This window comes from Amphibalanus amphitrite, unplaced genomic scaffold (genome assembly GCF_019059575.1).
Source record: "Amphibalanus amphitrite isolate SeventyFive unplaced genomic scaffold, NRLGWU_Aamphi_draft 000115F_arrow, whole genome shotgun sequence".
In the NCBI taxonomy this organism is placed as follows: Eukaryota; Metazoa; Arthropoda; class Thecostraca; order Balanomorpha; family Balanidae; genus Amphibalanus; species Amphibalanus amphitrite.
Genome location: NW_024881610.1, coordinates 734,934 through 749,075, shown reverse-complemented (window position 1 = coordinate 749,075; position 14,142 = coordinate 734,934). Strand labels below are relative to the sequence as shown.

The following is a 14,142-nucleotide window of genomic DNA, read 5'->3' as shown; positions in this document are numbered from 1 at the left end:
AACCTTACTGATAGTCTTGAATATAAGAAGCAGTTCAGGAAGCTAAAACGTAATCGGTTAGTTATTAGATGTGTTCGGAAAAGGCACGAGAATGGATTGGTGGGTGTGTTGGGATATTGCGCGCTGTTAAAATATACACTGCTTTGAATATAGGTAATTTGCATCGTATCTGCACCAATGAACAGCTGCAACGCGCGACGCGAGGAAATATACGTTCGCTGGGCCGGTGTGGGCCCGGCAACGTCTGATAATGCGAGCTTTCGGAGCGCAACAGACTCAAAAGACGCAATGTGCGAAATTCTCAAGCATCTATCTGTCGTTGCTCCACGCTGTTTGCTACGAACCAAGGTGCCATGCAGCACAACCGTAAGCAACTATGCTAGTGACAGATGGCAATGCTGTTATTTTGTTTCGACCATGGATGCTCTACTCTCTGTTGCTACTAATTTACTTTGTTCTTGCATTTAACTATTACGGATTCCGTCATGTCAAATATTATGTTCAAAATACCTTCATAGCTCACGAGGCAAGCGTTTCAGATACGCTGCATTTGGTTTCTCTGTTATTTTCTGTTCACTGTTCGTCACAATTGACATTTGCAATTATCTCAGCTACTACCCTAATACTGCCCTTATCCGCAGCAGTTAAGCTCTTCACGCAATGCAAAGCGATGCAGGTATACGCTTGCATATACGCAGGCGGGTACCCAGTCTGGGCACATTGCACATTTCATATGTCTCACAAATATCTCGTCACACTGACTCATTCATAAATAACAGATGAGAACATTGCACAGCTGAAGGCACAAAGCATAATCATACGAGTAAGCTCAACAGTGCGCTCGCAGTTGATGCTGACATTTCTGTCGACCTGCACCTTTCCTGAAATTACATACAGGACGAGATGAGTGCCAGATCAGCGCAGAGTGGGGTACATGTGGTCTGGCAGCGGCACCAGCCTGCCCTCCACGTAATGTTTGCACTGCAGAGAGGGACAACACGAAGGGAACGCCTTGCTTCTGTCTCCGGCTGCCTGACGACAGAAGATGTTCTCTTTCTTCAGTTGGGCGAAGTCGATGCTTTTGCTCACAACCGGGCACCTGCAACATAAAGGTATGGATGAGTATTGAGTACGTATTGAGGTGAATTGTCCACTGACTCCTGATAGCTTTGTCAAAATGGCTACATTTATATGTCTGTGCTATGAGAAGGGCAAACAACAATTATGCGTATTTTGTAATAGCATTTGAAGAAATGTCCGTTTGTATTTCAATCGAGTGTACTTGTAATGGTGAATTATTAACGTTTATTGGTTTCGCTATTAATAACTGCATTTACTATGCTTCATTGCTCACTTTAGGTGAGGAAAAATAACTTACGAGTATCGTTCGACGTTAACTTTTCCATTGTGCTCAACGCAAGTGTTCAGCTTGCACCCAGATTGAGGAGATGTCCAGGTGTCATCGACGTTGTAGTACTCATTAACTTGTGGGTCAAAACACTGGCTGGGTCGGGTCGAATACGCTGCAAAGAGACATTGTGTCAAGTTGTGGCATCTATCATGCACTGTTATCAACCTAATGAGTGAAATGGATCATACAGCACATGATTTTTTCAATCATTCCGAATCATTCATTCATTCATACGTTCTTTCACTTACGTGATATACCTAACTACAAAGAAATAGCTTCATCGATTATTACAAGAATATGTTCAAATAGATACAGAAAAAGTAAATGATATTACAAACCCACAATCTAAATACCTAGAGCTCCGACTTACGTGGTGGCAGTCTGATATACAGGGATCCTCGCTGCACCCTTGTGAGATCCATCGCCTCGCCCGTCACAAACATGCTCAAACAGACAAACGTGAACGCCAGAAGAGACATGACTGGTCTCCGCTGCTGTGTGCGTGTTCTCCGAGCTATGCGCTGAGAGAATGTATGCTCTGCTCCTGGACCAGCGGCCTTATGTACCGAAATCTCACGCCGTATATGACGTCCTGCCTCGGGACTTTACGCGGAGACCCGCTAAAGTTGGGTGGTTAAGCAAGTTACATGTGGTCCACCCCCACGTCATAAATCCGGCTCGTCTTCATTTAATCACCTGAGGTGTTTCGCGCTCACATTCGTGTAGGTAACTGGTTTTGCCGGGTACGCAGGACTTACGCTAGGCCATGAATGACTGGTAGTGTTTGCTCGATGGTGGCACTGGCAGTTTTTAGCGTAAATACAACAAAAATTCCTTACACACTTTTATCGAAAACTTTTTATGTTTAGACGACAACCTGTTGATAACAAATTTACTACGTTTGGCTTTGACATAACACACAGCTTTCTCTATATGAATTTGTAATGCACTGCCAGCTGCATATACCTCAGCGTTACGTTTATCAAGGCGAAACACGGGCCACACAGGTATAAGCCCGCAAAACTCAGTGTTTGTGGACCGTAGTGCAGTGTCAATGTTAGTGGTGCCTGCATGGCTACAATGCCATGAACATTATACTCGTACCTCAGCTTATCAGGCATTTCTGCACCAGCGACCGACTTCCTGAAAGGACGTAGACTACGACTGATGCAGTTTTCCTGCATATTAGCCCTCGCCCCGCTGGGGGGGGGCAATTTCCCCCCTTGGTTTTTCCTGAATAGCAAGAAAACGGCTGTGCGTAGCGCCGCCAAATTTTCAGTACCTTCCCGGGCATCAACTTGACACCTTCACACAAAATTTCAAGTCTTAGCTCACCTTAGGTCAGGAGTTATTGAGGTCAACCTGAGGTCATGTTCGAGCAAAAATGAGCAAAAAGCGTGAAATCTTGAAACGCTCACAAAGCTACAGTTACCAAGCAATTTCAAAGTTCTTTATATGGTCATGTAGACAAAAGGCGGCGCTACAACACTGCTATTTCGGATTTTCAAAATTATGGGATTTTGACCCCAAAAATAAAAAAGTTTTTTTTTTTAGAAAAACGCAAAAAAAATCCAAAAGTTTTCCGAATTTCGACGAAACGGAATATTTGTGATAGTTCCTGAGCTCCTCTATACACACACCAAATTTTAGATCGATACCTCCTTTTTTGGCCAAGTTATAGCGAAAAAAAAAAATGTTCAAAATTGATGACGTCAAGTTTTTGAACTCAATTTCTAGCAATTCTAGACTACGTAGCGCAAAACAAGACCACCGTTGAAGTTCCCGTGACGAGCTGCATCGATTTGATACCCATTTGATGCAAAAATGTCAACTTTTTAAATTTGACCTAATTTGACCTGACCTTGACCTGAACTTGACCTGACCTTGACCTAACCTTCAGCAGAACATAATCTAACTGACCCCAAAGGCTGCCTGACCCACATAATCGTATTTGGCATGTAAAATGGACCATATTAAAACATGCATCAAATATTTTCATATTTGACCCTCAGTGACCTGACCTCTGTGACCTGACCTGTTATCAGTGATCTCAAATAGCAAAGTATGTGGTAGATGAACATTTCCTCATCGATGATTTTCAATGAAATGCATTTTACTCGATTTTACAACGCATTTCTTGAAATGCCTGTAAAAGGTGAAAATTCGACATTTGACCTGACCTGTGACGCCATCAGTTTGACCTAGGTCAATAAAGTTGGGTCACAAGGTAGTTTCCTGTTGGGGCTATCCAACACCGTTTGCCGCTCGTCGCTATCTTGCGTGTTTTTTTTCTATACCTGTGACCTAAGGTTAGGTCAATTTTGCATCCTCTCCATTAGGTATAAGTCAACGGGAGAAAATTGAAATGCGCCTCCTTTGGACGAATGTCGTTCTAAAAAATGTCAAATACGGATTTATAGGTTAACATGACAATGAATCGGAAAATTGCACCTGTGACCCCTCTGTGTGTCTCTGAGGTCATCTCAGGTCATGAAAGGTCACCAGAAGCTTTTTACTATAACTTTTTTACTTTTTTTAGCTTTTTTTTACTTTTACTATAGAGACGTGCTAGAGCGGTGAAAACACGTCAGATGTGCTCAGCCCGACGAGGTATATCGACTGATAAACAGCATGTCCCTTTCCGGTCAGGTCATGACCTCGACCTGAGGTCAAATTTTCAAAGTGACATTTCAAGGTCAGCTTATAATTCATTCGACGCGTCTCAACGAGAGGAACACGATGCTGGCAAAATAAATGTCATGGCTCTCTCGAATCAAAAGTTATTACCAAAAATCTGTTTTGTAAAAACGGCTTCCTGTGAATTTTTGCCCTCTGCAGGCTAAACCGTTGACCTGAGGTCAAATCTGAGGCATATATTCAGAAAGGCCTGTGAAAGGGCTATCAAATGCGCTTTCTCGCGGCGCTGTAGCTCTATTGGTTCCTGAGTTATGCGTCAGGTGTTTCAACAGTTGTTGAAATAGACCAAATTTGACCTTTGATGACCTCTGATGACCTGATCTTTGACCTGACCTAAAAATAGCCAAGGTGGTTCCGTCATTATTTTTGAAGCTCTTTCGAATACCGCTTACCACGTGTCGCTACGCGACCAAGGAGCCGAGATAGACGGGGGGGGGGGTGAAAAAACGCCCATCCCCGCACAACACGGAAAACCGATACCACCAGCACGGAGCGAGTTACGAGTAACATGCTGCATGGCACCCACTATCTGACATATTGGACCCTAACTGGCATTTACATTTGTTATTTTTTCGGTGATATGTTGAGCCGGTGCTAAGAAGATTTTTTTTATTTTTTTTTATTTTTTATAAATTTAGTCCGAACCTTTTGATAGGAAGGATTCACAAGGACAGAGCCACCGCTAAGCGAAGCTTGTTGCGGTGACCCTGCCCTCTACCCTCCGATCGCGCAATTCCAGTTCTATGGCAGAATTTAGAGTCCAAAGTTTAACATGCGCACATAGCCGCGCACGGCCGGTCCCCTCACTGACTTCGCCTGGCTACGGCCTGCCACCAACCGCAACCATACCTGTCAGGAGGCCCATAAATGTCGAGCGCCCGTCGCGCTTCGAACCCGGACTGTTATAACCGGGAACGCGTGCTCTCACCACGCGGAGTCCAACACTCTACCAACTGAGCTACGGGACCGGCTAAGATCGTAGATCGTAGCTTGAGCTGCTAATTCTTACTGAAACTGTCACTTATGCTATTAGATAGCACTGGCTCGTGATTTAATTGTGATTTGTATGAAGGTGTAGGATGGTACTAGAAGCTCGCTGCTCTTGGAAGAGCTACACAAAATGAATGACATATTTTTACTTATGTATTTTTTCTACAAATGTCCATAATCATTGCTTGAGGTAATTTACGATCACTTCAATAGCCCAAGCCCAATATAAGCTCATTTGCAGCGACTTGTCACGTTGCTTCACACTAAACGCTACGCCCACGCAATTGTACACTCAAACGATCACAACTCAGCTCACCAGCATTGCATTATCATAGGGTATTAGCACTACTTCCCCAACCAGTTGTCAAGACACAAAAACGAGTTATAACGAACGGCACACATTAATTACTAAATGCAACACTCGAGATGTCTCTACAAAATCACTAGTTACATGTCCCCGTTCAAAATAAGACAATTGCAAATGACTTCACTAGGGAATACAAAAATGAACTTGTGAGATCGGCGCGTCCCTGCCAGGCCACATCAGTGCAATATCGGGTACATGTGCTTCGGCAGCGGCACCAGCTTGCCCTTCACGTAGTGTTTGCACTGCAGCGAAGGACAACACGAAGGGAACTGCTTGTTCCTGTCACCGGCGGCCTCACGGCAGAAGAAGTTGCCCCTCTTCAGTCGGGTGAAGTCGATGTTTTTGCTCACCACCGGGCATCTGTAAGGCGTAGAGATAATTTGATGAGCAACACAGGAATCTGTATTTTTCTGTACTGTATTTCTACGTACTCGTTTCAATTACTGACCTTCATTTACTATCATGGCATGAAGTGATTTGAATGATAAGCAGCAAGGCTAGAAAATCATTATTTTGGTAGGTAGCTGATAGGCACTGATGTTTTGAAAATTGTCGGGCATTGTTTTTTTGTGAAGAAATGTGTTACATTATAAAAACTTTAAAATCGTCTACACTTGAACAAAAATGAAATAATAGATGGTTGATAGGATTACTTACGAGTAGCGTTCAACGTTGAGAATGCCGTTGATCTCAACACAGGTGCTCAGTTTGCATCTTGCTTGAGAAGACGACCAGACATCGCCAACGTTATGGTATTGGTTCACTTGCGGGTCGAAACACTGACTGGGGCTGGTCGAATACGCTGAGAAGATAACGAGAGCTCAGTCACAATACGATTTGCATATTTTAATTTCATCCGTGGCTCAGCAGCAACACTCATGGGTGGATGGCATTTTTGTATATCGCAACAATACCACCGTCCATCGATGGTTGACAAAAAAAAAAAAACATCACAAAGCAGTCAAAACTCACGTGCTGGCAGCCGAATGTACAGAGCTCCTCTCTGCACCCTGGTTAGATCCATCGGCTCTGTTGCCGCCACCACGCTGAAGGCAGCGAGTGCCAAACTCAGATGGGATATCATACTGTCTGTCGTGTAGTGCGGCCGCTCTCCGTGAGCTGAGGTACCGTAATGTGCTCTGGTCCTGAGACGGCCGCCTTATGTATGTACGGACACACCGCTCTGTGTGTGACGTCCTGCACCGCGGGGCTTTACGCCGAGACTGCTGAACTTGGCCAGATTTGTGAGATATGAGTGGTCCACCCTTGTCACAAATGCGGTCCTCAATTTGAGCTTTTATATAGGAGCCAATTAGGACCACATTCACACGGAGACTGCTGTCTCCGTGTGAAGCAATAAATTCTTTAGTTGACTGTTGTAGCGCTCTTTGAGTTGCAGTTTGAGCAAGTGTGATGAAGCTGTCAGCTGTAGTGTTGCATATAGGTAAAAGGCAATCAAAATATCACTTCAGTATCGTCTTTATTTTCCATTTGTACTGTTTCACTCATTTCTAGCATCGATTGTAGCATTGCAAGTTCAGTGCAACACCTGTAACACTTTACACTGGACTGCTAAAATGAGCTCAATAAACACATCATTGGCAATGTAATCGGCAGTTGGCATACTATCATTTATCCGCATATAGTTACTTAAAAATATCAATAACAGGTGAACCAGCATTGCACGAATAGGGATAAGTGATAATATTAGAAAACATTCACTGGAAACCCCTATACAATATTGAAAAATGTTTCTGTATCATACACTGAAAACAAAATGACACAAAAAACGACTAAAAACGCACAGGCAGAGCGTGTTAACTAAGCTTTCTTGTGTACCCTGCATCATGCATTTTTTGACCCGTCGCAGACGTGCAGGGGCGCGGGAACTACTTTCCGACTGGGGGGGCACACCATAATAGAGATCAACCTAGGGTACCCCCAAATCTAGTTTTCTCACCGGTTTTAGGCCACTTATTTTTCACCCCTCGGCTTTTTCAACAAAAAAGAAAACATTTGCAAAAAAAGTGTGGTATTCCGTCTCAAAGCTGTGGGGGCACCGCCCCCACGGCCCCAGAGTTGGGGGGGCAAGCTGCCCCCACTGCCCCCCCGGCTCCCGCGCCTATGCAGACGTGTCAATTTACAAATGTGTTAACCCAGTCGTGTTGTGTCCTAAAACACAATATCATTGTGTCTTCAACACATAAGGCTTGTGTGAATACATTTGCAGAATACAAGGTAAATGTGTTACTAAATTTAACAGAAATCGCAAATGAAAGAAGGAAACACGTGGTGATTATGTAGTTTGTTACCGGGGCGCAGTTGAAGGGACTTTGGCTTTGGCTGGACAGGCTGACTGCCAAAGCCGGGCCCCGAGTGGAATCGGGCGCTCGGCTGCGGTCAGGGCTGAGCACCCGGCCGGCCGACCCATATGTTCAGGGCGGGCGCGGTCAGGGCTGAGCATGTGGCCGGCCGACCCATACGAGGCCGCCGACCCATACACGAGCTGGAGTTGCGCCCGGTCGGCCACTCCAGAGCCGAAGGGTGAACGCGCCACGTGGACAGCTCATTCTGAGTACCAAGTGACGATGCCCCAAATTGGGGGACTATACTGTATAATACAGTTGGGGCATTCCACGATAGATCGTACCACTTTTTTCCAATTTGACACCCTCATCTCTCGGAATTTGACGAGAATTGGTCTCAGGGGTAATCAGGGGCTCTGAATCCACCTGTAACAATTTCAGGCTTATCAGATAAGTATTTTTGAGTTATGGTGTATAACATTTTTTGGATCTTGCTTTGCAGCGCTAAGTTTGGCGGGCTGTAACTCTAAGACGGATTATTCAAATGCCAAATGTGATATAACATTGAACTTGCAATGAAACAGAGATTAATATGTATTTTTGAAATTTCGAAAAATACGCTATTTTTTATATATGACATATCGAGTTTTCTTTCATTTGTATTTTTTGGACTTTGGGACCAAATTTTTTTGAATTTTTATTTCTTTAAAAAAATATTTGGCTCATTGTTAAGAAGTATGCAAAAAATTAGGAAGGTGTTCTTTCTATAAATGTATTTATTTTACGTCACGATAACGGTTTCGAATAGTGATTTCGGGAGGGAAGCTTACAAATGGCGTGGTAAAGCTGCCTAGTGACATCACGGGTTACTGAAATTTCAATTCAAGTCTGAGTCATCTGAAAAAAGTGAAAAGAGGGTTCATTCAACCCTCTTTCCTATAAGCGCGAGGGTGAAAAAGGCTGTTTGGTTCTGACATTGTTTTGGACGCCAATGACCATAGCTGTCCGAGATGAAAGTTACAGGACGCATACATGGTGTCCTCCAGAGGTCTCACAACTTGCATATCTGGGAATTTTTCAAGGTTACATGAGTTCAGGTCGGTCACGTGACATCACTGTTATAAATCAATGGGGAAATATAAAAACTGTTATTTTGGCGCCGAGAATGATCTAAAACTATCCCACGTACATGGTATCGTGATTTCATGCACTCCTTGCAAAGTCCAATGCTTTACTTTTGCATGGTTAACCTTGCGTGACGTCATTTATGACGTCACTAGGGTCGTACGAGTTTTTCGTCAATAACTCCCGATCAAATGGAGCTAGAGAGTCGGGAAAGCCACCAATGGACTCGTGAAGACCTTCCGAATCGAATGATATGCCATATGATACCCTTTGCCCAGCTTCGTGACCTGAGGGGCTCTGACCTGACCTTGACCCGAGGTCAACTACTTAAGTTGACCTCATCCTAGCAAAAAGTATGCCATTCGATGCACCTGAGCTAGGCGAACACAATGATGCCAAAATTGCGGCTGTGCGGCCATTTTTTTGCGAAGTTATTTACAAAAAACCGAACCCGTAACTTCAGTCACGTGACCTGACCTCAGACGCTACCGGTTAACCTGAGACCTTAAAATCGGGTACCAATCGCTGCGACTTGTAACGGCACACACGCTCGTTTTTTTCCGCGAGGCTCTAGCTCTATTAGAAGCAAAACGGCGTGCTGGGGTCGTATCAACCCCTCCGAAACCCATTTTGTTTGCGGGAAAATGAGGAGCTTATAGACAGAACACCTTTCTAATTTTTTGCATGTCGATTTGCAATGACATGAAGATTATTTTGAAAAAATAAAAATGTGAAAAATTTTGGTCCCAAAAGTCATTAGAGGCAAATGAAAAAAGATTAAGTTTTTTGCTCAACAATGAAATTTTTTCTTTGGAATTTTTAAATAGTAATATTATTTTTTGATTCATCGCAAGCTTAGTGTTGTTTACTTTTTGTTGGTTGCTTAACCCGTTCTTGAGTTATAGGCCATCAAACTCACCGTTACATACCGAAGTTTAAAAAATGTAATGCAATATAACTCAAAAAGTTTTGATCTGAGAAGTCTGATAATTTGCCAGGCGTCTTTGGGGCCTATGATTACCCCTAGGACCGATTTTCATTAAAATCTGAGAGATGAGGGTGACGGGCCTGGTACGATCTATCGTGGAATGCCCCAGTTGTCCAGACAGCCGGGATAAGGTTACGGCCACCGATTTTTCAAATATATCCTATATAGACCGAGGAGTTTCTTCCTCCAAGCAGACGTTAATTAGCTATGCTTCAGCTTGCACTTGATGTAATCAGCGAATATTGCTCTAGACAATTTATCATGTATCGACTCCCTCGGCTGTATTTTGCATTTTGACCTTTCTCAAAACACTTTGGCAATTTTTTACAAAAACCCAGCATAAAAGTCGGTGCTCGAAAAACGCCCTCTATTATCCCCATCTGAAGTTAAGGTTCAGAGGTCGCTCACTGGTGGATGACACGGTGTATTTGTGTAAGGGTACACGTCTACCATATCCGACAACACATGATTTCGATACACTGATGCATTACATTCGTCCAGCGTGCTTGGGACGAGAAAATTGTGTCATTATTCTGTTTTATGTGTTATCAAACGTGTCGAAGGTCCCGCCAAGCGTGAAAATACACAGCCTTATTGTGTTTTGGGTGCGATTAACACATGACTGATGTGTTACCAGTACAGAACATGCCCTCACTGTGTCGATTTGTTTTCAGTGTAACTGCTAGCGCCACTGCGACATCAGTGTAACAACACGAAACGTCAGCTTTGAAACAACCATCTGAAGAAGAGTTTAACACACGAGGGCTGCTCTTCCCATCCACAGAGGGTTACCGCAGCGTGGGATACATGTGCTTCGGCAGCGGCACCAACTTGCCCTCCACGTAGTGTTTGCACTGGAGAGAGGGGCAACACGAAGGGAACTGCTTGTTCCTGTCACCCGAGGCCTCACGGCACTCGGCAGAAAAAGTTCTCTTTCTTCAGTCGGGTGAAGTCAACATTTTTGCCAACTATCGGGCACCTGTAACGTAAAAATATGACGACCGTGAGTGGCGGGGATATTCCTACAACACTGTTATATTCATGATATATATCATGAAATACATTTTTCAAAAGTATCTGGCTTTGACAGTGCGACATATTTGAAAACCTACGAGTATCGTTCCACGTTGAGGACGCCGTTGATGTTGACACAAGTGCTCAGCTTACAGCCCGAGTTGGGCGACGACCAGACCTCTCCGACGCTGTGGTGTTCGTTAATCTGCGGGTCGTAGCACTTAACCGGGCTGGTACCATACGCTGCGAAAAGAATAAAACCATCCAAATTAAAAACATCGTCGTTTTGATTTTATCATTTATAATGGGAGGCTAAAAACACGTTTAAAAACTGACGGCAAGAGAATAATTGCAAAACTAATAACATTTCTGCAGTGATAAATGCTTTAATGAGTAACAACCAATCAACTCCCGTCAGGACTTACGTGCTGGAAGGCGAATAAACAGTGCTCCCCTTTCTACTCTCGAAAGGTCCAGCGGCTCCGCTGCTACCGCCGCAGTGAGGGCGACGAACGCGCTGGTCAGATGGGTCAGCATGTCGTCCTCCGAGCCCAGCTAACCGTGCGTGCTCACGCAGAGATGGAAGGTGGCAGTGTGGACCGGAACTCAGACTTTCCGGCTTATATACCGGTACCGCGCCCTCGCTGAGGCTTCCATTCCACGAGCCACACGCACAAACTTTCTGTGCGAGCCGTAAATGGCGGAAGGTGGGAGAGTCTCGTAATCTATCCGGTTCCGAGAATCTATCGTCCGCAAGAAAGCTGGCATTGGAAGAAAAACTGGTTAAACAAGGTCACCAAGGCCGGCTAATTTGTGAATGGGCTTAGGAAGATGATAAGTTAGCTTTTGTGTGTAAAATTGGCCACATTCAACATAACTGATATAACTGAAATAATTTAAATGCGCGTTCCGCTGTGCGCCATGTGGCACTATGACTATGCCGCTACGTGGCAGAGCGACAAGGTCGAATCATTATGCAATATGCATGGTAAGCGTGCATTAGATATTCATTCTCTGGGTGTCCTTACTAGTTCTTTACATAGCATATCGTGTGGCTCAGCAGGAAAACGGCCATGTAAGTAAATGCCTCTTCTGCTTTGAATCCTGATTGAAAATGCACTTGGTAGTCAGTAGGTACCCCATAACAAGGATTTATTCCGCCGGTTTAGCTGCTTCTTCTTTATACATATTTAAGTATGTTTCTAAGTCATAATTATTTATTTATTATTTATTATTTTTATTTTGTTACTCTTTATTTTGTTTAAATTTTATGTTATTTCATGCTGCGATTATTTCCGTTTTCTATTTTACTTTTGTGTCACTTAATTTGACACCTTTAAATCTCAATCTGCATGGACATTTGCACATAATGAAAGGGTGTTTATAATTAAAACGAAATAAATGCAATGTTTTGTATTATTTAGGTCTGGCTCATGCGGTCACTCGCCCTCTTGCATTCGAGCCTATCCTATTACGCTTTTTTATCTCTGATTCTGGGCCTTCCACATTGTCCGATCAGCTCATGGTGATCTGCAAAAAACCATTCAGCGAATCGCGTGATCACGCCACATTCCTCTCAGAGCAAATTCATTATTACGGAGCGAGCGAAGCGAGCGGAGTCTCATACTGAATTAAGGGAAAATCCTGAGTATGAGCGGCCGGCCGGCCGGCCGGCCGGCCGGCCGGCCGTGGGGACGCTCTTCAAAAGCTAATATCTTAGGAACGGGACATCCGATTGACAAGCGGTCTTCTTTACTGAATGTCACTTGGACGTAAAAGTTCTGTGGCGTGATGGCCACCATGCGTTCTTGCCAACCACCGCACGTGGCGCGTGGTAAAGTTGGACATTTTTTAAGAACCCCCAAAATTGCAACCTCAATAACGGCACAACGGTTGGGCCGATTGAATTGAAACTCGGTACACAGTTAGGTCTCCATCAGATAATTCATCTGCATGTGTTAAGGTTGGGGTGCTACAGCACGTGCGCACGTGCAGGGGGCGCTCCCAGATCTCGAGAACGGCTGGGCCGATTGCGCTCAAATTTGGTACACGGTTGGGGACCAGTTAGTAGGGTGCCGTGCAAAAGTTAGTTTGGACCCCGCTTGCACGTGCGCACGTGCAGTGTGCCGCTTCCAGATCTCGAGAACGGCTAGGCCGCTTGCGCTGAAATTTGGCACATCGCTAAAGACCGGTTAGTAGGGTGCAGTGCACAAGTTAGTTGGAGGTACCCCCTCGCAATTTCGCACGTGCAAGGCCCATCCTCTCGCTCGCTCCGTTAGTCGCCCAAAAGGCGTTTTACTGGTTATCTCTAAGTGGCTTTTACTAAGTTCATCTCATCCTACCTCTGCAGCGTACAATAACACAGGTTTCTCACAGGGAAAACCATCATCCGCTTGTGCCGTCGAGAAAAGTTACAGACGTATCCGTTATCAACTTTCCAGTTTTGGAGTTTCCCTAGCTGTGCGGCAATGGCAGTCTGACGGGCTGGCTGGGATTTGGCCTGTAGCTCTGTATAGCTCACCTCTGGCAGCCCTGGCCTTCAGAGGGCTCGCGGATTTTGCTCGAGACAACATCCATGCGTCATCACAGCACGGCTGTTGGGAACTCCTGCAGTCGACGTCAGATGAAGATTATGCTGTTAGGTAACAGTGATAGCGGCGTATCAGGGAACAGCGCACATTGGTAAAGCTAATTACGGAGCGAGCGAAGCGAGCGGAGTCTTTCCTTAGATTAACGGAAATTTCTGAGTATGAGCGGCCGGCCGGCCGTGGGGACGCTCTTCAAAAGCTAATATCTTAGGAACGGGACATCCGATTGACAAGCGGTCTTCTTTACTGAATGTCACTTGGACGTAAAAGTTCTGTGGTGTGATGGCCACCATGCGTTCTTGCCAACCACCGCACGTGGCGCGTGGTAAAGTTGGACATTTTTTAAGAACCCCCAAAATTGCAACCTCTATAACGGCACAACGGTTGGGCCGATTGAATTGAAACTCGGTACACAGTTAGGTCTCCATCAGATAATTCATCTGCATGTGTTAAGGTTGGGGTGCTGCTGCACGTGCGCACGTGCAGGGGTCGTTTCCAGATCTCGAGAACGGCTGGACCGATGGCGCTCAAATTTGGTACACGGTTAGGGACCAGTTAGTAGGGTGCCGTGCACAAGTCAGTTGGGACCCATTTTGCACGTGCGCACGTGCAGGGTGCCGCTTCCAGATCTCGAGAACGGCTGGGCCGATTGTGCC

General features: G+C 44.9%; 2 protein-coding genes across 2 annotated transcripts in view; one reads left to right on the top strand and one right to left on the bottom strand.

The window, feature by feature from the left end:
• LOC122381168 (serine/arginine-rich splicing factor 7-like) overlaps nt 1–14,142 on the top strand; it is an 86,712-nt gene that overhangs the window by 33,228 nt on the left and 39,342 nt on the right. The gene's annotated exons all lie outside the window — the stretch shown is intronic.
• LOC122381174 lies at nt 559–1,995 on the bottom strand. Its single transcript, XM_043365038.1, has 3 exons — nt 1,782–1,995; nt 1,379–1,523; nt 559–1,099 (listed from the first exon to the last, which is right to left on the bottom strand). Exons 1-3 carry the CDS (start codon nt 1,888–1,890, stop codon nt 916–918), a joined length of 438 nt encoding a protein of 145 aa, XP_043220973.1. The 5' UTR covers nt 1,891–1,995; the 3' UTR covers nt 559–915.

Coding starts and splice junctions, on each gene's coding strand:
- LOC122381174 (XM_043365038.1), bottom strand. CDS start 1,890: ATGTCTCTTCTGGCGTTCACGTTTGTCTGTTTGAGCATGTTTGTGACG. Junction 1,524..1,781: donor GTATATCAGACTGCCACCAC/GTAAGTCGGAGC, acceptor GTCTCTTTGCAG/CGTATTCGACCCGACCCAGC. Junction 1,100..1,378: donor GTTAACGTCGAACGATACTC/GTAAGTTATTTT, acceptor TTTATGTTGCAG/GTGCCCGGTTGTGAGCAAAA.